Source organism: Calypte anna, chromosome 10 (assembly GCF_003957555.1).
Source record: "Calypte anna isolate BGI_N300 chromosome 10, bCalAnn1_v1.p, whole genome shotgun sequence".
NCBI classification, from domain to species: domain Eukaryota; kingdom Metazoa; phylum Chordata; class Aves; order Apodiformes; family Trochilidae; genus Calypte; species Calypte anna.
The window spans coordinates 2,134,504-2,158,403 of record NC_044256.1 but is presented as its reverse complement, the minus strand read 5'-3'; the positions used below and the strand labels follow the sequence as shown (position 1 = coordinate 2,158,403).

The following is a 23,900-nucleotide window of genomic DNA, read 5'->3' as shown; positions in this document are numbered from 1 at the left end:
TTTGAACCGACCCTTTAAAAATCGTATGGGATGGGGACGACCTTGAAAAATAATGGGATTTAAAATTGTTTTGACTCTTAGCGCAGCTGTAGCCTACCCCATAAAGGTGCCTTTTTGTCAGCACCTTCTCAAGTGGTACAAGTTTCCACTGCTTCAGCACCAGAGGGTATATCTGCTACCCTTGGTCCCCTAGGTGAGCTGGAGAGCGGTATCGATGTCGGAGCCCCCGGAGCCCTGCCCGCCAGGATTGTGTGTCAGCAGGACAAAGGGATGGCGCCGAGCCTCCTGCTCCCTCTGCCAGCAACCAGAATTCATTACAAACCAATCGAATCCGTTGCAGCCAATTGGTAAACTAATTGGTAATTTTAGCTCTGCATCTCTATGGAGTTATCTGGATGCCCGTAGCGGCGCTTTCTGAGCCACTTTTGTTCTGCTTCCTCCTGCTTGACAAAATGGCCCTCATGGCTTTAGGGAGCAAGATGTGCATCAGTGACCATGGGGCAGCTCCAGCTGCTTGTCTTGTTTGTGTTCCCTTGTTCCGAAAACACGACTCGAGTTACAGCTGCATGGTTCTGCTCTGATCATTTCTGATAATGTGGAGCTAAACATTCCTTAAAATAGGTTAATAATTGCATTTTTTCCTCTGCCAACTTACTTCAGAAGTATAGCTCATATTCAGACTTTTTTTTTTTTTTTTTGGTGGAGAATATCTTAGAGACAGACTTGAAAAGTAAATGCTCCAGAATTAAATTTTGCCTTCTGTGCTCTTATTGTTAGTAACAGTCAGCACAACTTAGTGTGGGCTGACCTAAATGGACATGAATTGAATTAGAAAGCTGAAATTTTATTAAGTCAAACTGAAAAAAAGAACTGGCTAAAATACTTGACTTGTTCATTTCATGTAGCAGGCTTGACTTATAAATCATTCTGGTGCTGTAAACCAACTGCCTTGTAAGAAAGATGTTTGTTAGCTTTCTTGTGGAGTATGTCAAAACAAAGAGCAACTTCTACATCAGCAGTGGTATTCTGTCTGATTTCCCTTGTGTTTGACTTTCTTATGACTTTTTCCATCTAACAACCAGCATGTGCTCTGGATCTGTCATAAGTACTAGTTGAAAGGATACTTATGTGAAAACTAAAGCTGAATTAGAAACCCACATTTGTGTTAAACAGAATTAATAATCAACCATATAATCTTACACGAAATAAGTATTTTGCATACAGTAGAGGTCCTTTTTTATGAAAAAGTAAAGATTAATTGGATGGGATGTTACAAAAATGGGTGTGCATTAAGCTGTACTGCAATAGGGTATTTTTAAAAAGTTAAAAGTTTAAAAACTTCTAAAATAAAAAGCTTTTTTTTAAAACTTTTTTTTTTTAAACTTTAAAAAAGTTTAAAAAGCTTTTAAAAAGTTAAAATTTGTAGTAATACACTTAGTAGCCAATATGTTTTCACTTGTAATTGTTCCCAAAATGTATCCAAGTAATATTTGCTTGACCAGAAAATTTCCCTCTATACCAGTGGGGATGATTTTTACACAGTAGGGAATTTACAAGACAGAAATGTTTTGTCATTAGTGTTTTCCCTTATACTCTGAAATTGTGTCTCTGTTTTAAACTCTACGTGTGAAGCTGATGGAAGTTTTCTTACAATTAAACCTTCATTTTTGGATTTTTATTCTTTTCAGTATGTTGTCATCACAGAGTATGGTGTACATTTTTCTTGCCTTTGAAAGAGTAGATGAAAAAAGCTTTTATTTCTGATTGACCTCATCTTGAGCTGTCTCCCTTAGAAATACATTAATTTATGTGCTTTGTTGGGTGAGAGTTAGCTCTGCTGAGAAGGTGCCTGTTGGCTGTGATGTTCTGTGTGGGGTTTGTCACATTCAGCTAATGATTGTTGAGTTTATATGTGAAGTAGAAGTGATTTCCTAGCTTCTTGGATGGCAAAGAATTGTTCCTTTCTCAACTAGTCACAGTTTGCTCAGGGAACTGACAGCTGGTAGTTTAATCCTATGGTCTTTTGCTCTGCTTTGCTGTGAAAAAATGATAGTGTGTCAGGGTGAAGACTGCAGAATCCCACCTTACCTTTTAATTTTTTATTGTTTCTGTATGTAATCTGACTTTACTATGGCTGTTCCACTTTTACATTTGACCAAAGTGGAAATCAGTAAGTAAAGTGAATAATTTCTGAAAGTTAAGGATATTTCTATCAGAAACAAGTATTTTAGTTACCTACTATTCAGCCACTTGGCATTTTATCTGTTAATGTTCTCCTGATAATAGTGTGAAGTAAAATCAATTTTATGTCTTTTCAGAACAGTGAATTTTGTTAGAGAACAACACATAATCTACAAGATTCTAACTTCTTAATCCAGACTTTGCAATATTTTAAATAGAACTCCAGCACATGCACATAATTTCTGACAGAGTTATGTTTAATCCTAGCCAGAATTTATGGGATGGACTGGATGGCTCTTAAGACCCCTCCCAATTGTGTTATTTTATGATAATGCATAGGCTTTCAAGCCATAAAATATGTTCATCAATACAGCTTTCAATGCTTAATTCACATAAGCAAGTTCTTCAGCAACTCCTTATAGTTCTAAAGTAATTTAATTTAAATTGCAAAAAAATAATTGGTTTTTAATGGTCAAGAATTAAAATCTGGGTATTAGAGTTCTAAGGTCTGGACCTGTAATTACTCTGTAGACAAGCGTGCAATTAGTGACATTTTTTCATTTGTTTAAGTGCCCTAATCAGAGGTGACAAACTTTGAATCTTGCAGAGTATCTTGTTTATTTCTCAGTAACTTTATGCCAAACACAATGATTCTATAAAAGGAGAATCACAGAATGCCAGCTTGGAAGGGAGGGACCTCAAGGATCATCTGGTGCAACCCTTCTCATTGTTTATGTGAGAAGCCTCAGCACCTCCTTGAGCAGCAGTCTGTCACTTTGTCTGTCACTCAAAATATCACTATGAGAATCTTTTTGATCAAAAACTGCTTTATTAATACAACAGTGCTGGCACTCCTAGGTGTCATTTATCTGGAGAAGTGCAAGCAGGCAAGCTCTGCCCACTTGAAAGTCTGTAGAAGAGGATACATTTTACTGAACTTCAGAGGTATAAAAACTGGTTTTTTAATAGTGCAGGGATCCCAGATTTTCCAGGAGGAATTCCCTCCTTCTGATGCAGTTGCCTTAGTGTCATTTTGTGTATTTTTTACTTCACAAATAGATTGACTGTGACATTTTTAGTCTCCCACAGGTCTGTCAGGTTTTACAGTTTTGCTTATTTGATCAGTTATATCCACCACATTTTAAAAGATAACTGTCACCAAAAACTCCTGAAATGGTGATACTTACATGTATTTCCTTGCCAAATTTTGCTATTTTGTCCTTAGACAGTAATGCTCTCAGATTGGATACATGTTTTAATGTTTGTTCATAAAGACTGTTCAGTGGATTTCTTTTTTTTCTCATGGTCTTTGTTTTATTTTTTATCAGAGAGCTACAGGCTGGTAAATTTCCTACTTTGTTTTCCATTCCTTTAGTGGGGCTTTTTCAGGGGATTGCTTTTTAAGAACAGAGGTTGATATAACGATTGCTTTTCAGGAAGTCCTGATGATGCTTGATAACTATGTAAGGGACTTCAAAGCATTGATTGACTGGATACAGCTACAGGAGAAGCTAGAAAAAGCTGATGCTCAAAGCAGGTAATTGGATTTTTATTTTTCAAAATCTAAATGTGAATAGTTTCCTGTGGTAAAAGTAATTTTATAGAAGAGATTCAGCAAATAAAGCAGCATCTGCTCTGAGGCATCAAGTAGGTAATAGTCATTCTGGACAGAACTGGTGTGGGTTCACAGATGGGGATTTTTACCTTCCTTGGTGGAATTATCAGGGAAGAGCTCTGCTGAAAATGGTAAGGGGTTTAGAAGTGTAGTATCAGAAAGGTAAAACTGATAACATCATTATAAATTGTGCATACTATTAAATTTGTGCCTTGGTGCCTGAGTTTTAGCTTCAGAGGTAAATGAGGAGAAAGGTTTTGAATTTGTGCTTGTAGGAGATGGAAGCCCTGCAGTGTGTGTGGAGTGACACACCAGTTCTTCCCTTTCCCTTTGTTAAGCAGGGAGCTCAGGCACTCATCTGCCTTGGCAGGGACAAAAAGCAGACCAAAGGTGACAACATGGCTTTATTAGTTGATTATAGGATTGTTGATCCTGCCAATAGCACTGGAACCAGATAAAAATAATACATGTAAATGCTTTCTGAATCCATCTTCATTAGCAGTGGGTTCTACAAGTTTGATTTTGTTTGTAATTGCTAGTTATAATGTTTATGTAATCAGATAGCTTCAGGACCAAGAGTTAAATATATAAAAGAAAATAGTATCAACTTCAATGAGAAGCATAGTGAAACTCTGCCCTGACTTCCATCTCCAGCTGTGTCTGCTTGGATGAGAATGTTTTATGTTAGTGGCAGTGAGCTTAGGTCAACCTGTTAATTATCTTTGCACATTTATCAGTAAATGTTCCTGCTGTCAAAGTTTGGTGTGTCAGTAGTATAGAAGAAGGAGTGGGTGGTGATACATTTTGTTCTGGAGTTCTTTATGTGCTGGAGATACTTGATACCTGTATTAACCAAAACAGTATTTAAACTGTATTGAATGCCCCTTTACACAGGCTGGGAAGACCTCAGGCACCTGAAATGGTTGTGGCCTTTCATCTGCATTGTTGCTGTCACTGGTTTTAGAGAATGTTTCCAGTGCTACCCTGATCCTTTCCTTTTAACTGGTTGATATGATCCCACAGTGACATTTAAAATAAGCATTGTAGTCTTGAGAGTGTGCATCAGTTCTGATATGGGTCTGGTTTATACTGCTTGGAGATTCTAAGCTGCATTATTAGATTCAGCAGTGTTCATGAATACTTTATAGCATTTGTTGGTGTTGGCTTTCCTTTAAGGTGGTAGAGAAATAGTTACAGTCAATTTCATTTTCAAGTTTTCTTTCTGGAACTTGCAGGCCGACTTCATTAGCCTGGGAAGTCAAGAAAATGTCTCCTGGACGCCACGTGATCCCGAGCCCATCAACTGATAGAATTAGTGTGACATCAAATGCTCGAAGAACTTTAAATTTTGGGTATGAAACCACATCCTAAGTTTATTAAAACCAAACCAAGAATTTATTTGAAGCAGAGCTCATGAATAATATATTTTTCTATAGTAATATCAGTAGTAATATCAGTATATTATGGTAATATCAATATAGTAGTGCCAACATACTGGTTTGCTGTTTATTAGGGTATATATATGCAATTATTTGCATTCATGAAACCAAAGCACAAGGTCTGTAAAAGAAAATCCTATCAAGGACTTAATGTTTTGCTTATTTAATTAATTAAGACTAAGTATGTAGAATTTGTTACTATGCAATGCTTTGGATGCCAAAATCATAAAGTACTTCAGAAATTAATATCATAGAATCATCATGGTTGGAAAGGACTTTCAAGATCATTGAGTCCGACTGTCAGTCCTGCACCACCACAACTGCTAAGTCATCTCCTGAAGCACCACATCTGCCTGTTTTTTGGATATCCCTGGGACAGCATCTCCCTGGCCACCCAGTTCCAGTGCTTCGCCACTCTTGGCTGAAGAAATTTTTCCTAATACCAAATCTGAACCTCCCCTGGTGCAACTTGAAATCACTTCCTCTTGTTCCATTGCCAGTCCCTGGGGAGAAGAGGCCAACAACCACCTCACTACAGCCTCCTTTCAGGTGTTTGTAGAGAACAGAGGTTGAAGTCCATCTGTAAACACAAAGATGTGTTTCATAAATCACAACTTTACAGTGTAAACTGCTGCAATCTGAAGAGTGCCAAAGCAAAGCTTGTTCTGCACTGGCCTGTTCTGATGCTCTTTGGTGCATGGAGCTGTCAGAGACAGGGTATGAGGCTTGGTGTCTTCTGTTTTTCTCACATGGAAGTGGTTTTGCATCCCTGTAGGATCAGTGGGGATTATTAAAAAACAATTAACCAACCAGCCAGGTTTTTTATAATTTTTGGAAGGATTCCTGATAGAGTGTTTTGTTTACAAACCTGATAAAAGTACTAGATAATGACAAACTGGCATCTCATTGGGCCTAACATTTAAGTGAGCAGTCCACTTACATGGAGGGTTTTCTACACATTTGTTTGAAACTTGCAAGATCCCCATTTTTTTTTTATCCTTGGTTTGTTTCAGCTAATGAGGCAGCTGGAATTGTTGGGCTGCTTTAATCAGTGTTGTAAAGCTTGGAAGAGAAATCAGTTGTATGATTGCAGATAAAATTACTTTTGTTACCAAAGAGAATTGGACATTTTTTCAACATGTGCTTCTGGAATGCATGTTACGATTTCCCAAATTTAAAATGTTTGCTTGCATTCACTTAAATAAAACTGTATAGTTCTTGTTGAGGTTTTTTTTCTTTTCTGTAAAGCTTCTGCAGGAAATGATTACCTTTTACAAAAAACAAAACAAAGTCATTAAAAAAGCAATACAGCTCTGTGCATCCAGAAATTCAAATTTTAGGCAGTTGTGTGGATCTGTCTGAAAGTTAATAGAATGCTCTTCCAGATCTACAATTTATTTTTGCTAAGCAAATAATAGAAAATAGATGTGTTCTTTTACTTAACGCTGGAACAGAGTGCCTTATACATTTGTGTGACAGACATTTACAGTTAAACCTGCACTTTTTTGGGCTTATTGCAAATGTATTTTGTTTGTGTGAGCAGTCTCTTCAGTTCTTGGGTGCAGTGGAAAAGCTCTTATATTTGGCTGCCAATACTCTCTGTGTTTATTTCCATGGTATGAAAATTCAGCATCAGTGGATGTCTCATGTGGGAACTCATGACTGCAGGGTTCTTCAGCTGCTGGATGTTACAGAATTTTGGAACTAGCTCTCAGCCTGAATATGAACTCCAGGATTAATTTGAGATTCAGTTTTCTAGCAAACCATTCTCTTATTTTTTTTTTTAGTCACTAAAAGGAACTATGCCTTTCATTTAGGAACCCTGCAGTGACAATTTCTGCAACACGCCTGGCTCCTGCTGGTGTAAGTTGGGCTGATAAGGTGAAAGCCAATCAAGGAACTAAAGCTGCCAATCCTGAGCTAGGAACAGCACAAACCTCTCTGTCACCTCCAGTGCAGAAGTCATCTCGGAAAAATGGCAAGTCTCATTAAGTAGCTGAAGTTATTTTCACAAACTGTCTGGTATAATGTTAGTTCAGAGTGTGGTGAGTTACTTTCAAACCAAAATTAAATATAATTTTGCAAAATACAATGTTTAAGTATAATAGAATAAGATATTAGTGCAACCTTAGGTTACTATTGTAACAGTTAAATCTGGGACCAAGTTGTGGTTTTATGTGCAGGCAACATTCCACAGTGTTTCCATTAAGTAGCATTTGTTCTGTTAAAATTCTGTACATAACATGCCAGGAAACGAAAGGCCTTTGTCACAAACTGATAATCTGACTGCAATTTGAAATGCTTTAGCAATATAAAGAATAATATATGGCCAGGAATTTGTAAAAGAGCTCAAGATTTATGTGTCCAATGAGAGGATGTTATCATAACTCTACTGAATTAACAATTGATTTTTTTTTCTTTGAGGACAAGAATAGCTACATTCAGTTACGAATTGTTTCTCTGTGGATTCTCCTTGGAGAATGCTTGATGCCAGGGTCTTTTTATTTCTGCAAAAGGTTTGGTTACTTGCAGAAATAAAAAACTTTGCTTTTTTGTTTTAAAACTAGTTGCTTTGCACACACTGGAACCCTGAGATTGTCTTCAGAGATTCATGTGTAGTCTCATATGACTTTCTGCAAAGTGAACAGGCAGGATGTAGAAATGGTTATTCTAAAAACAATTTACAAGAAATGCTCAGTTTTATTTTTTTAAAGAAAAATTACTCTGAGCAGTTGTGCAAATTTAACATAGCTGTATGTTCAACCTAGTAATGTATAGCTGTTTGGACACTTGTGATATATTATGGAACTAAACCACCTTGTCTAAGTGTCCTGCAGTTTAACACAAGTAAGTTCTGTATCTTGTGGATTGTTCTGCTTTGGAAAGAACAACCAAAGCCCTACTCTGAATGCGTTGGGAATGCACTGATGCTGTCCTCATGTCTTGCTGCATATAGCTGCAATGAGCTGGTTTGAGAACAGTTTGACTGAGTTTTCAACACTGGGACTGAAAGATTAATTCCAGTTTTAGTTTTTGCCAGTAGTCGGAGTTATTCAGACCCAAATCTTTTCTGTTGGTTTATTTATTTGATTGCTGCTTGCATTAAACTGAGACACTCTGTGCTGTTGTTAAAGTATCTTTAGTAGGAGGTTTTGTGCATGTGGAAAATTTTGTTAGCTATGCAAGGAATAAAACTGATCTGCAGCTTCCATAGGGCTAGCATATTTTATAAGGCTAAAAGGATGACAAAAGATGGTATCTGTATGTTACTTTTAGGCATTTAAAGGACTGAAGCATCAGTGTTTCATTGGCCATTATCTGCAGCTGATGAGCTCCAAAAAGAGCAGGACCACTTGGATCCTTTAGTACTGCCCTATAAGTGTTCAGTAATTTTTAAAATCAAGTGTGCCATACAATTCAGACTTGAAACATTTCATTTTAAGAAATAACTAGAGGCTGGAGGTTTTGTTTATTATTAATCTCCTACCACTAACATCGAACATTACAGAATTAAGAATTATTTTCTCTTGGCTTAATTGTAATGTTTTTAACAAATTAAATTCTCTTTTCGACCATGTTTTCCACTGTACACAGGCTAGAATCACTTTGATAAAATCAAATTAACCTCACTGATTGGAGCACAAGAGGGTATGTGAAGTTTACTCAAAGGGAGTCACAAAGGCTCTTTACATGAATTATTGAAGCAGCTCTGAGGCTTGTGTATCATCTGCTCTGCCTGTCCACCAGCTAATGCACTCACAGCTGTTAGGGACATCCAAGCCTTGTGGGAGGGAGGATTCCTCCTGCCACCCTCTTCCTGCTTCTCTAAAGCCCAGCTGGGGAAGATACAGTGGCAAGATTGCCCTGGAACACTTTTTCTCCAGAGATTTCCAGTAGCATTATCATTAAGACTGACAAGGGTTTTGTGAAATGGATGAGTGCTATGATACTGTATCTGTTTCATGCTTTCTGAAATTTAACTGCAAAAGCCCTTGGAGAAAGAAAACACATTATTTTTCCAGATACTTCTTTAAATTATTTTTTGTGGATGCCTCATTAAATGAGGTTTAATCATCTTATCTCATTTCCCTCATTAAACTCACAGTTACCTCAATGTTTTAATGAATTTTTTAGAGTAAGAATTCTGTCTTTCATGCTGGAGTGTTTTCTACAATAGGAAACATGGTGTGGCCTTACTGTCTGACCAGTTTATGGCAAGATAAAAGGTTGCTTAGTAAAGCTAGCACACAGAGGCCATGGCCTGGTGAGAAATTCATTCCCTGGTGTTCATGGTGGTAAGAGGTGAGATAGGTGTTAGAAGTTTATAGCATGTTCTAAGACTGGGAGTGGGTGGAAGTTGTGGGTCTTGTCTTCTGCCCTGTGACTGTGTTTTGTCTGAGTTCATGTTTCTAGATTTGCTTCCAGATTCCCAGGTAATCTTAGTTTTCTGAAGAGCCTCTCACATATAGTGACAATTTAGATTTTCAGAAGAATTGGGGCTGAAGTTTAGTTAGGAGTGGGGAAGGTCAAGTTGGGTTTGGTAACATATTACTTGCAAGTAAATCTTTAAGAAGAGACAGGTGTGTCCTGAGGTAGAACTCTTTTAAGGGTTTTGCACACACTTGCCTAAATGTATTTTATTGATGGTGCCAGTAAGGCACAGTTCTTCCAGATGGAGGGACTTTGAAAGAGGAAGGCCCTGGTGGCTGTGAGGGCCTCGAGGTAACAGATGGCTTCTCACTTCTCTGTGATGCAAGAGCAAGCAGGGCCAGGGAAGTTCCAAGTGAAACTAGAGAAGGAGCAAGGTAGTCAAATGAATTATTCATTAACAAAACTTGAGGAGTAATCAAACCCAGGGTGTGATCCTTAGCATGTGGAGATGGCTACTGGGCTCTACAGAATGAATTCCAGACTTTAGGGAAAAAAGTGAAGAGAAGAAGGGTATACTGACAGAATACAACAATATTACAACAGTATTACAACAGTATTACAACAGTATTACAACAAGCTACCTCATCTGGAGACAGGGCCCACCACTGCTCTGCAAATCCAGCCCTTTGCCCAACCCCAGCTCCAAAAACCATTTCAATAAAATTCAATAAAATTCCATTTCAGTGCAACACTGAGTATTAATTTTGCTTCAGATTAGAAGCTGTGTGATCTAATGTCAGTGAATGTATTAGTTTTGAAAACTAATTGTGTGTTAAAGTCATGCCAGGAAGTGACTGAATACTAAACAGATAAGTGAACAAAAATGGAAAAGTTCATTCCTGTACACAGCTGCTTGTCAGAGAGCATAAACCAAACTGATTGCATTAAAAACTGTATGGTATTTAAAGAATTCACCAAACTACATTTTTAATACAAAAGATGCATTTCTGTGCTGTTAAATAATTGGATGAGATGTGAGTAATAATTATGAATCTGACAAATCTCAACAAATACCAATTAACAAGACAGGTCCTTTTTATGTTGTCTAAATTTCTTTAAAATAAACATACATGTTTTGAAAGGGAGAAAACATATTTTGTCCACTCATATCCCTATGGAGAGAGCTCCATATGGATATTACTGGCAGTCCATAAAGATGATTCACTTCTTGTAACCTGTTCCTGCTGAAAGCAGGTGGTTTCTGTGCAGAGCATTACACTTGCATCCAAGATTTTTTTTAAACCACTTTATATTTTGCATTTAAAGTCACATGTCTAGAAATGCAAGTTTTAAGTCAATACTTAGGTTGGTAATTAGCAGTTCATCATAAGATACAAATTTCTGACCACTTTTGGGTGTTTGAAATTACATTTTTGTGACAACCAATAGACTCAGAGTTATTCCTATTCATATTTACATTAAACTTTAGTGTTTGAACTCTAGTCTCTATGCCAGAGCTACAGGACCATCTTTGCTAGTAAAAGCTTTGGAAGTATCCACAGGGAATTAATTCTGTTATGCAAGTTGTATTGTAGATTTTTCCCTCTATCAAGCAGGTGATTTAGTGTTAGTTTTTCCATGCTTTTCTCTTCCTTTTATGTGCATGTTCCTAAAAAGAGGTTAATTCAAAGCCCTGTTGGAAATAGTGTGCATACTTAGTTCTTGAATTTTTTTGAAGGACTTCTGTTCAGCAAATAGACACATGGAGTTACCTTTCACTCTTAGGAGTTGTACCATCAGGTCTGGAAGGAATGAGTCTGAGTTCTCATGATGCATGGGAAGTTATGTGCTGGCCAAAAATATATATGGAGAAAGGGTTCACCTGGATGCTCTAGAAATCTGACCACACTAAAGAGCTCATACTTCAGGCAGATAAATGTAACTTTGAAGACTTTTTAGGTATGTACAAAGATTAGATAGCAGAAATGTTGCTCAGCAAGTTGTATTTAGCAGCTATTTAGTCATCAGAGTAAACTGACATTAACTACTCTTCCACTTTCTCCTTCAATTTGTATTCTCCATTGTAGCAATGTTTTGCTGTTTCCTGAAACAGCAGAAAAATAAATTTGTTGGAAGGTGACACTGATTAGTGTATTGTTATTACCAGAATGAAATAAATGGAAAAAAACAAAGAAAACATTTCTGGAATAATATTAAGCCACATTCTGAGATGTTCATTTGTGTCAGTTCCTTGCAGATACTTGCACTTTCGCAGAAGGCCTCTAAGCAAGAGTGTGGTTGCTGTGTTGCACCTTACCATTTCATGAAATAGCAACATTGTCTTGAAAGCTAAAGTACATCTTTTCATATGGTTTTATGTCATAGAATCACAGAATGGGCTGGGTTGGAAGGGACCTCAGAGCTCATCAAGTCCAACCCTTGATCCACTCCCCCCGTGGTTCCCAGCCCATGGCACTCAGTGCCACATCCAGGCTCTTTGGAAAGATCTCCAGACACGGAGAATCCACTACTTCCCTGGGCAGCCCATTCCAATGCCTGATCACCCTCTCCAGAAAGAAATTCTTTCTCATCTCCAACCTAAACTTCCCCTGAGTATGTCTGAGTAGCTTAGCTTCTTGAAGTAACAGAGTTGGTCCCAGAAATCGAGTTGGTCAGTGGCTGTGAAACTGAGAGCACTCCTTGAAGTATAAAGCTTTGCTGAAGAAAATATAATTGGGGTTTTTTTTAGGTATTGACTTTTAAAGAGAACATTTTTATCACCCAACTTAGGTACTACTGTAGTGAAACAACTTTGTGTAATGCTTCTAAGGCTCCCTTTCTTAGCGTGGGGTGTTTTGTTTTCTTGTGTAGATCGAAAGGATGCAGAGGGCTGGGAAACAGTTCAGCGGGGAAGGCCAGTTCGATCTCGATTCACAGCTCTGGCAACAAAAGCTCCTGTAGCTGCAGAATCACTGAAGAGCAAAGGTGACAGTGACAAAGAAAATGTCGTTTTGCCACCATCAGAAAATAAGTGTGGGAGTTTGCTTGCTGACAGTGGTGCATCCAAAAGCACAGAACCTACACAGAAAGATCCTTTACATCCATCTGAAGGTCTTCTTGCTGAAAGGACTCAGGTCAGTACAGTTCAGAACCATTTTCTGCCTTAAATATAGCAGTATTTTTAGAGCACTTTCTAAGGCTGATTTTGTCTAGAAATTTTATTTACTAACCATGTTGTAAAGGGATTTAAAAATAATGGCTATTTCAGTGTCATTTATGGAAACACATTAAGGTCTTGACACAGATAGTTAAAAATAATGAAGTGGACCATGTGTTTTACAGTGTTTTGGGTAGGTTTCTCATGTATTCCAAAAATTCAGCATTAAGCAGTCTCATACACATAAAATTTCTGGTGGTAAACTCTTAACTTTTGCAAGCTTACAAGCAATTGAAAATATCTCTGCATGGAGTTATTTGCATTGCTCACTGCCAGGTTGCTAGGTATTCTGTCAGAATCCTTTCAACTATAAAAAAGCATTTTTTATCTGGCTTTAAAAATCAGTATATTGCATTTTGTTCATCTCTTTTTAGTTCACAGCACATACCTCAGAAGACAATGGGAGCAATGAAACACCATTGCAAGAAGATTCCTCACAGACAGTGTCTGAGATGCCTCCAGTTCTCACTAATACTGACTCTGCTTCAGAAACCCTGCAGATTAGTGAAGCTTCCTCCCTGATCACTGCTGATACAAACCAGCATCCAACAGAAACAGCTAAAATTGAAATGGATCCCTCAGATATTTCAAATGTGAGTGCTGCCAGATTGGTAAGAAATCTTCCGTGTACATAATAAATTTAATCCTTAATTCTCTCATTCTGTATTTCACAGTATTTATTGTTACCCTAATGCATAAATCAATGAAAAGCCTCTAAGGTATCTACTGTAGAAAAAATAATTTGTGGCAGAGATACTTTTCATGATAGGATTTAATTCCAGTCAAGTTTCTGAACTTAAACTGGAAAGACATAAATGCATTATTTGGAATAAAGAAGTCTGTGCTCTCATTACTTTTTTTACATATATGTTTGCTGTAATTTTTCATTTCCTTTCACTATCAATCATTTTATGTCAGACTATTATTAAATTCTTACTCCTGTTTTGCTAATTATTCAAACTGTAATCACATGGGATATCAAAATTCATGGGATAACAAATGCAGGCCTTTTACAACTGGCTGAACCACTCTCTTGGGACTTCCAGTCAGCAATTTGGATGAATGCCATTCTTAAGCAACAAATGTGAAATCAGTATTCTGTTTTTATGTGACTTCCCAAAAAGAACATCCTTTCTTTCTAGGATTCTGCAGGCTTCAGGGTGTGTCTGCTTTACTTGCAGTAATGCTGTGTAAAACCCAGGTTATACTTTCAGGCTTTTGGTTTTTTTGTTTTGTGTTGTTTGTAGAAACGAGTTTAAAATTCCAATTTGCAGAACTTTTACTGTGAATTGCTTCTCCTTTATCATCTTTTACAAACTGGACTGCTGCTAGGTGATTTCCAAGTCAAGCATCTATTTGTCTTTAGAGCTAATTTCTAGCACTTCACCCACTAATATTGGTTCAGTTTCTCAATTAACAGTTCAGGTTGCTGACAGTTTGGTGGGATCTGTGTCTCTGGTGAGCATTTTATTACTCCTGACCAGACTGCACTGAACACCAGTTTGTGTTTTGTGACACATAGTTTGGTAGCCAGAGTGAAGCAGTTAAATTCTGACATAAGAGAAGAAGACAATCAGTCAGTATTTTTAGGCTACATTCTTGCCAAAGTGCCTTGTTTGTGTTCAAAACCAGGTATAGCCTGAGATTCTATTCTGTTAGCTACAGAAAAGTTTCCAGACATAGTTCATCAACAGATCCTCTTTCATCTTTAAATAATATTTTGGAGCCTGGTTCCTTTTCTGGAGATAACAGCAGGACACACCATTAATGTCTCAGAGTATGTGATGCTTGGTCCCTAAGACAAGGTAATCAGAACAATTACAAGAGAAGAACAGTCTTTGTTGCTTTTAGTGATACTGTTTGTGTAAGACATTTTGGTAGGTTGTGAATGTGAATTAATTTCATGTTTGATGTAGCTAATAAATTAGTAGTTGCTAACAGTTTCAGTGGAGTTTATATTTCAGTTAGCTCCACAAGGAACTTCAAGTAATTAGAAGTTGAGGGAAATGTTATAAAATTCATATTAGCTATATAGGAAACAATTTCTTCAGTCTGCTTCTGATTTTTTTTTTTTTTTTGCTCCATTTTTTCTTACAGTCTATGGCAGAAGTCCTTGCTAAGAAAGAAGAGTTAGCAGATCGCCTGGAAAAGGCAAATGAAGAAGCCATTGCCAGTGCTATTGCAGAAGAAGAGCAATTAACTAGAGAGATTGAAGCAGAGGAAAACAATGACATTAATATTGAGACTGACAATGAGAGTGATTTCACTGTGAGTGCTTGATTTCTTTTGAAGAGCCCGACTGCAGGCTTTGATGTCAGCAGAGTATGATTATAGAATTGGTTCATGTTCCTTTTATGGCATTAATGCAACTTATTTTACATGCAAATAAAGTAAATAGTGTCATGTACTAATTATACCATACAGAAACAATAGGAGCAGCATCTGGTTTTGAGATGGCTAGTTTGGTTTGGAGGTACCACTGGGTTGGCACTGTTTAATCTGTGTGTGTACACCTGCTCTTTAAAGTTTATGCATTTACTGTCTGGATCATGTCCATTTTCAGGCTAATATGAGCAATGGGAGCATATCTTTCTGTGGTATGTCTATGGACTGGAATGATGTCCTGGCTGATTATGAAGGTAAATTTTTATTTTTATATTACTGGGCTTACATTGAAGTGACAGCAGAATCTAGGAAGATGTGTGTTTTACTCATGGCTAACTAATGTTTTGAAAGAATGCTGTAATGTCTGAATATTATTCCAAGTTATGATATTTTTTATTTTATCTTCTTGGGAAAGATGGACTTGCATGTCTTTGTTCTTTGTTTCTCTTCCCCATCTCTCTACTATAATGTTAAAATGTGTGATCAAGTTTTATGTTAACATCTGGATAAAAACCTAGTAAAATCATTAAGCATTCAAAACACACAGGGATTAGAGATGCTTCAGTCTGTGTTTGTGTTACTTCAGCTCAGGGGAACCCATATGAGAGAGAACTCCAAGAGCAACTAAGCTTTATTAATTCATTTTCCCTGAGAAGTGTGTTGAAGCGTTTTCTTCCTGTACAGCTCGTGAATCCTGGCGCCAGAGTAATTCCTGGGGAGACAGAGTGGAAGAAGAGCCTGCACGTCCACCTGGCCACGGGATACACATGCATGAGAAACTCTCATCTCCATCACGCAAAAGGTCTGAGAGTTGCTTTATGTCTTGATTAGCCAGTGAAAGCAAGCAACCAGATTCTACTTCCCTCAAGTCTGTGGCTGGAAAGTCTTACAAAAATCACCATATTATTTTTGTAACAAACCAGGCTCATGCTTCATTGTCCACTAAATAAAGATTTGAAGACTAGAAGAACAGTATTTACATTTAGGGGAAATTGTTGCCCTCCAATGCCCTGTTTGTTCTGTGTAATTGAAAATAACCTAGAAATGTTTGCAATGCTGTCAGTGTTCTCACTTGCTTTTTTTTTTTTTTTCAACTATTAAAAGAACAATAGCAGAATCCAAAAAGAAACATGAAGAGAAACAAATGAAAGCTCAACAGCTGAGAGAAAAGTTACGTGAAGAAAAGACACTGAAGCTTCAAAAATTAATGGAGAGGGTAAGCTTTCAGTAGTACAAAGGGAGACACTGCTGCCCTTCAGAAAAGCTTTTTTTTCCCCTCATAATCTAGGAAGTATTAGAGATTTGATTCTGTGATTTAAACTAGTGGTGAAATGAAATGTTCTTCTGGGTTCACAAGGTTTTCACAGATGATTCATGCATTCTGGATATTAAAGAAAGCATTATTTTAGATAATTAGCTTTTTTGAGAGTGTTGTTGCCATACTGTAGTGACTCAGGTTCAGGGAAGGCGTGGTGAAAGTAAAAATGTATAAATGCTAAAACTCACCAAACTGAAGCAGTTAGCAAAGCTTTGCTCACCCAAATGTGCTGGGTTAAACTTAGTGCAGGCTCTGTGTAGGGCATTAAAGTGGTTTATAAAGTGGTTTATAAATAAAGCTTCAAATATTAGAAATTTCTGAGGAAAATTCAGGCCTGATTTTCAGTTCCTCAGTTAGTAATGAATTTGCTCATTATATTTAGGAGAAAGATGTCCGGAAATGGAAAGAAGAATTACTGGATCAGAGACGTAGGATGATGGAGGAAAAATTACTTCATGCAGAATTTAAACGTGAAGTGCAGCTACAAGCAATTGTGAAAAAAGCACAAGAGGAAGAAGCTAAGGTAGGTTACTTTATCTTCAAGGGGAACTATCTATTAGTGATGCTTCTGTATGTTTTACACCTCAGAGTGCTCAAGAATAGCTTGTGAAGGATGGTGCAAGCCAGGTACCAACAGGTGTAAACCATAAAACAGCTAATTTCCAGTCTCTGAAATGGACAGTTTTTCTCTGATGTGAACTTCAAACTAATCAGCTGCTATTGGATATCATGGTGTGTTGGACTGGAAGAGAAGTTGGGCTGAAATGAAGAGCTGGTAATCCTCTTGATGCTTTTGTCCTTCACAGAGAGAATGGCAGCATTTTTGGTGATAAGTGTTCCTCCTGGAAGGGTTAGATGATCTGATTAACAGTTCTCTGCTTTCCAGCATATAGTGTGATAACTGGGAAGACCTTACTGCTATTCTCCTTTCTTAATCATCCATTGTAGGTAGATCCAGCATTCTGTGCCCTCAAGCAATGGTTCTGTTGCTTTGTTTTGTACCCCGAATTTTGTCAAACAGTTGGAGATAAATAGAAATCTGTAACACATGCCAGTTATTCTAAAATAAGTGCTAGTGCTCTTCTGGTGTTAATATGTAATTGCATAAGACATGAACTGAATGAATGCTTTTTAGCTTATGTTATTCATACTAATTTGATAAACGTTGTGGTATAACCCCAGCCAGGAGCTAAGCACCACCCCCAGTTCACCACCCCCAGTCCTGGTGGGATGGGAGAGAGAATCAGAGGTTTCAAAATGAGAAGACTAATGGGTGGACATGAAAACAGTTTAATAACTGGAAAAAAAAATTAAAAAAAAAAAGAAAAATTGCAAGGAAAGGAAATAATAGAGAAATAAAACCCAAGAGTGACAAGTCATGGAAATGAAAGCAGTTGTTCACCCCAAACTGACTGATGCCTGTCCCAGTGCCCTGCCAAACTCTCCCTCTAGTTCTGTTGATGAGCACAATGTCATAAGCCATGGGGCATCCCTTTGGTCAGTCTCACAACTGTGTCCTCTCCCCTCCTAGCTTTTTGTGTAGCTCCAGCCAACTTGCTGGCAGGTGGTGTGAGAAAGAGAGAAGGACTCTGGCTCAGTGCTGCTCAGCAGTAAGGAAAACATCCCTGTGTTATCAGCAGTGTTTACAGCACAGATCCAACACGTGGCCCCATATTATCTACTGTGAAGAAAATTAACTCTTTTCTAGCCAAAACCAGCACAGCATAAATGAAATGTTTTAAGACTGCTTTTCCCTAGTAAGGATTCAAGCATCTCCTTAGAAGTAAGATAGAGCATGGAGCTTGTATCCCAGCTGTGACCAGCACAGTTGTTCATTGGTATTGTTTAAGATAAGCACTTCAACACTGATTTAGCTTTTTCACTTGGTCACTGATTCTGTCTCCTGGGTTAAAATGATTTCTAGATTACCCAGCTCAATCTAGCATGCCTTTGTTATTATTTCATTACACCTGTGTGACTTCTGTAATCATATTAACCAAGTCACACTTGCCATAAATCCCCAGCTAAGCAGATGTCTGAGGTCTTGTGTGTGTTTAAATGTGTAAGCTCTGCTCCCTCTTAAGGTTCTCACATTCTGGAAATAAAGGTTAATCAGGCCAGAAGGCTTTAGAGAATTAGCTAATGAGTGGTATAGCTGAAGACCTTGGTAACTGTTGCTGCCCAGTTGGTTTTCTGAAGTCCCAGTGCCTACTTGTTTAATGAACCATGAAATTCATTTTGTAGATGGATTCTAGTCAGTACACAAAGCAAAAAAAAATAATCCTACCACCCTTTATCTGATCTGTTGATGCCTGTCCATCTGTCCTCTCTGTAATCATTTCTCTTGTGGATTCAGACAGAGCATGAACTTTTGAGTACAGCAAAAGAATATCTGTGTCAGTCACAGGTTTGAGTGTGGATATAGCCATTAATGTTTCATGACTTTTCTCAATAACTTTGCTTCTAAAATTTTGATGTTATTAAATCAAAATTAAGTTAAATAAGTTTGGTTTTCCCATCCATGTCCATTTCTAAAGCATTTGCATTTAAAAGCTTAAAGTTTAGAAGAATTTTGTTCAGCAGCCTTGTAGTGAGGACAAATACTGATTACCTTCAGGAACCTAAGTAGAAGAAAAGCATATTACTTGAGATTTTTAATTCACACATTAAAGTACTTTTAAGTAAGCCTTTTTGTATTGTTTTCTTCTTTATTTATTGTGCATTACACTGTCCTGTGTTGGAAAACACCAAAACATTTGTGAAATAAGCTATACTAATGAGAAAAATTAAAACAATGAGCTTGTTTGGTTTTTTTCTTATTCAGAGTTTCACTTCTTCTTTCAGTAATTACCTATATATTAAAAACTTAGATCAGAAATCCTGTTGTATTCTACTGGCACTTAGTATTTTACTGATATATCTAGCTGAGTCTTAGAATTCCACATTTTGTGAATGAGAGGACAGACTAAGGAAGCTGAAAAGGCTTGGAAAGTTTTCCTGGTATTTACCTAAAATTTTTGGCTTTATAATGCATTTAAATTTTTCTTTTATTCCAGGAGCTATCCTGTTTAAACTAACCAAACAAATACAAAGCAAAACCAAAAATTATCAATCCAAATCAACCAACCAAAAAAAAAAAAACCATATTCTCAACTTGGTGGTTTTTAAACCCATTCTGGGCGAAATGTCCCACCACTTGAATTATCAAACGGCTAATTAACAACCAGATGGAATTCACTAAGAATTAACCTTATTCTGACTTCTCATTTCTTTTCTGACACATCCTGCTTATCTGCAGGTAAATGAAATTGCATTTATAAACACCTTGGAAGCTCAGAACAAACGTCATGATGTGCTGAATAAACTCAAAGAGTACGAACAGCGCTTGAATGAGCTGCAGGAAGAGCGACAGCGAAGGCAAGAGGAAAAACAGGCACGAGATGAAGCAGTTCAGGTATGATCTAATGAAATATGTACTTGATTTTCATTTTGGCTGTGCAGTCTTTGTTGCTTTCTGGTTTTACCTTTTGTTCAGCCTTGTAAAAGTCTGCTCCGAAAGGTTTCTCTGTGATGTTTCAGCAGTAGGAAGGAGGAAGGTTAAGTCCTAAAGTCTCTATAAAAGGTATTCGAGATGTTGCACAGGTGATCCTGCCTGTTTCAAGCTTGTTTTAAAACTAAATTGTTACTCTATTGCAAGAAAATGGTGAATTTTTGGTAACTCGAAACATTTTGGGAGAGGAAACAGAAAAACATTCATTATCATATACCTACTGCCATAATTACAGTACTTTTTACAGTGAAAACCCCAATACAAATGTGTTTGTATTCCTGTAATCATGGTGTGGGTTGGTTTTTTTATTTGGTTGGTTTGGGTTTTGTTTTTGTCTTCTTTTTTTTGAGATATTTTTTTGTTTGGGATTTTTTTTTGTGGTTTTGGTGGTTTTGGTTTTTTTAACACAGCATTCCACTAACAAGTTTTCCCATTCTCATGCATTTTTCACACAGTTTGTGCCAATATTAATGTTTTCTGCTTTCAGTATGTCTTAAGTTTTTGTAAAGCCCATATATAAGAGTACAGGTCCCTCATCTAACCATGTAAAACTGTTTCTCATCCCAGCAACTTCTAAGGAGCATAATTTATTTGCTAGTAGAGGGATAATGGTGGAGTTTGTGGCAAGGAGTGTATTTTTAAAATGTATTTAAGTAGCCATTTTTCATTGATTCTGTCACACAAAACAGAGAATTTTTTCAGTAAGATAAGGATTTGGAAAATAAGTCAAAAATGTCTACTCATAAATGTCTTCTTAAAGTAAAAGGTTTCAGAAATGCACTTTTTTTCCTGCATTTGTTGCTGCTGCAAGTATAACGTTCTATTGGAAAGGCTTAAAATAGCATGTGTAGCTTCTTAATTAGTCAGAAACAATTGAGTATGGAGAGAGAAATCGTATTCAGCAATAGCACAAAAAATAAGCTGTCAAAATCCATTTTTTGTTTTATAGTATCATTTGGGTAGTTTTGGCATCATAATTTAAATATGAATACTCTGTGGAATCGTCTGTTATTTCTGCATCATCTCTATCCTGTAGGACACTTCATGTGTTTTCAGAGACTCTTATTAATGAACTAATAATGGATAGAGGTTTTTTATCCTATAGAGCTTATCCTATGGAGTTTTTATATCCTATAATGGATAGAGTTTTTTCAAGATGAACAAAATATATGGCTGAACATATACGTATGTTCATATTACCCTGCTTTCAGTGTATGGTCAAGCTTCTCATATTTGCATATTATTCCTTTAGCTCATAAAACCACAGTTCTCCATCAGGAAAGTCAGACAAACATCCTACAAATGGGTGTTAAAATGTATATTCTGTTAATTCCTTTCTGTTTCCCCCCGGGCAGGAGCGCAAACGAGCCCTGGAAGCGGAGCGCCAAGCTCGGGTTGAGGAGCTGCTGCTGAAGAGGAAGGAGCAGGAAGCAAGGATTGAACAGCAAAGGCAGGAAAAAGAAAAAGCCAGGGAAGATGCTGCCCGGGAGAGGGCCAGGTAATTTAGCTGTAATTCCAGTGCTTCCCTGCACAGTTGTGCTTGCCAGACAACTGCAGCTTCACTGGGCGAACAACAGTCCTTTCTTAGCTCTTCAGGCTTCGTAGCATTAATAAATTGTTTCATAATTTAATTTAATATTAATTTTAAAATAACATTGATAAATATTCTTTATGAAAGAATTTGTTTCAAAGAAAGTTTGAAAGTTGAAAGAATTGCCCCTGTGCTCAGCCCTGGTGAGGCCACAGCTTGAGTCCTGTGTCCAGTTCTGGGCCCCTCAGCTCAGGAAGGAGATTGAGGTGCTGGAGCAGGTCCAGAGAAGAGCAAAGAGGCTCTGAAGGGATCCAGCACAAGTCCTGTGAGGAAGGGCTGAGGGAGCTGGGGGTGTTGAGGCTGGAGAAGAGGAGGCTCAGGGGAGACCTCATCACTCTCTACAACTCCCTGAAAGGAGGTTGGAGCCAGGGGGGGGTTGGGCTCTTTTCCCAGGCAACTCTCAGCAAGACAAGAGGGCAGGGTCTCAAGTTGTGCCAGGGGAGGTTTAGGTTGGAGATGAGAAAGAATTTCTTTCTGGAGAGGGTGATCAGGCATTGGAATGGGCTGCCCAGGGAAGTAGTGGATTCTCCGTGTCTGGAGATCTTTCCAAAGAGCCTGGATGTGGCACTGAGTGCCATGGGCTGGGAACCACGGGGGGAGTGGATCAAGGGTTGGACTTGATGATCTCTGAGGTCCCTTCCAACCCAGCCCATTCCATGATTCTGTAAGAACAAGTTTGAAAGAAATCAGGTGAGTAATAATAAATTCTGTGATAGTTTCCTTAGATACATCTACAATATAACGTGCAACCCCTATTTTATTTATCTTAGCTTTATTGCTAACAGAACATTGTAATAATTTGCCTTTTTCATACTGTATCTTAGATTTCAAAGGAAACAAGGTTAATGTCCCTGTGTTCTCCACTTCCTCCACTCTCCAGAAACTTTTGACTCGCTGACATCAATTTGTGTTTGCCTTTTTATTGATCCAAGAGATGACTTTGTGAAGCACCAAGGGTGGAAATCAGTCTTCATTGATTCTACTGCCAGTGATATACTTGGGTTATGTTTTTGCACATAATCCAAAGTTTATGAAGGCATTTTCATGTGGGCTTTTCTCTCTGTTTTGAGCCAAATTTTGGTTGCAGAGAGAACGAATGTTGTTCTCATGTGAGAAAGTTTTATTTTCAAGTCTGCTTCAGGAAAAAGGCTTTCTATTTATTCTTTAATGTGCCAAATTCTATTTGTGGTCACCACCTACTATCCCCTTTATCCCCTTTATCCCCTTTAATCCAAAACAGAAGTCACATTTCCTATGACAAGAAGTGTTCACTAATGGTTCTTTAAACATTTTTATTGTGACAACAGTTTTAAATCTGCCACTTTCCTTTGTTGCACCCCATTTTTTTCATTCTGAAGTGAAGAACAGCAGTTTCTATTCTAACCTTCTGTTAGTCCTGTGCTTCAGCAAATGTCCTCTCTTTTTGCTACCCTAGCCCTCAGTTTTCACATGCATTGTACTTAATAGTGCTGTGCTGTGCTTGTGTTTGTTTTTCTTTGCCTTATGCTGGTTAAACAAGAGACATATTTTTTGGTTTGGTTTGGGTTGGGTTGGGTTTTTTTGTAAATTATAATTTTGGGAAGGTGTAGGAAAGAATATATCCATGATACCCTACAGTCCAGTGATTCTGTTATGTCAGGATGGCCTCAGGAGACATTACACCTATTACATCTTCTTCAAAACAGTTCTGAGCTTTCTCTAACCTGGCAGAATTAGAGGAGGATTCAAAGTGTCCTGGTGTAGAAGTTCAGGAGAGATGAGCCAGACAGTGAGCTGGCTGTGCTGTCCCTTCCCTGCTGGACCTCAGCAGTTTTTGATGGAACCCCAGGGGTATCATTTGGTGTTTTGTTTTGTTGTTTTTTAGGGTTTTTTCCTACTGCTGGGATTTGACTCTTATGCTGAAGATATAACACTTGCTGGAATGAGTAATTTTTGGAATATCTCCTTAAAGTTTCTTCAGTATAAGATCTATCATGTGCATCTGGTGGTGATTAAAGCATCTGAATGAAAGGAATAGTGTACTTAAAAGTGACTTTAAAACCCCTTCTGCCCTCACGGTGCATTAACTTGATTCCAGTAAAGTTTTAGATGTAATTTCAGGGTTTTTTATGTTCGAGAGGGTTCAAATCCATAATATGGAAAATTTTGTTATTGTCAGTAGAAATCATGAAACTGCATAATATAATCATGCAAAAAGCATGGTTTGCAGAAGGGCTTCTGTAGGAATGATGTC

The 23,900-nt window shown here is 37.6% G+C and overlaps 1 protein-coding gene across 1 annotated transcript in view; it reads left to right on the top strand.

Annotated features, from left to right (window-relative positions):
- Nucleotides 1-23,900, top strand: part of SCAPER (S-phase cyclin A associated protein in the ER) — a 156,287-nt gene that overhangs the window by 29,366 nt on the left and 103,021 nt on the right. The window contains exons 6-17 of the mRNA XM_030456965.1: nucleotides 3,618-3,718; nucleotides 5,032-5,148; nucleotides 7,053-7,213; nucleotides 12,478-12,740; nucleotides 13,198-13,416; nucleotides 14,921-15,091; nucleotides 15,387-15,462; nucleotides 15,893-16,010; nucleotides 16,313-16,424; nucleotides 16,909-17,049; nucleotides 19,825-19,980; nucleotides 21,432-21,574. Coding sequence (XP_030312825.1) covers nucleotides 3,618-3,718; nucleotides 5,032-5,148; nucleotides 7,053-7,213; nucleotides 12,478-12,740; nucleotides 13,198-13,416; nucleotides 14,921-15,091; nucleotides 15,387-15,462; nucleotides 15,893-16,010; nucleotides 16,313-16,424; nucleotides 16,909-17,049; nucleotides 19,825-19,980; nucleotides 21,432-21,574 — 1,778 coding nt within the window. The remainder of the gene's footprint in view (nucleotides 1-3,617; nucleotides 3,719-5,031; nucleotides 5,149-7,052; nucleotides 7,214-12,477; nucleotides 12,741-13,197; nucleotides 13,417-14,920; nucleotides 15,092-15,386; nucleotides 15,463-15,892; nucleotides 16,011-16,312; nucleotides 16,425-16,908; nucleotides 17,050-19,824; nucleotides 19,981-21,431; nucleotides 21,575-23,900) is intronic.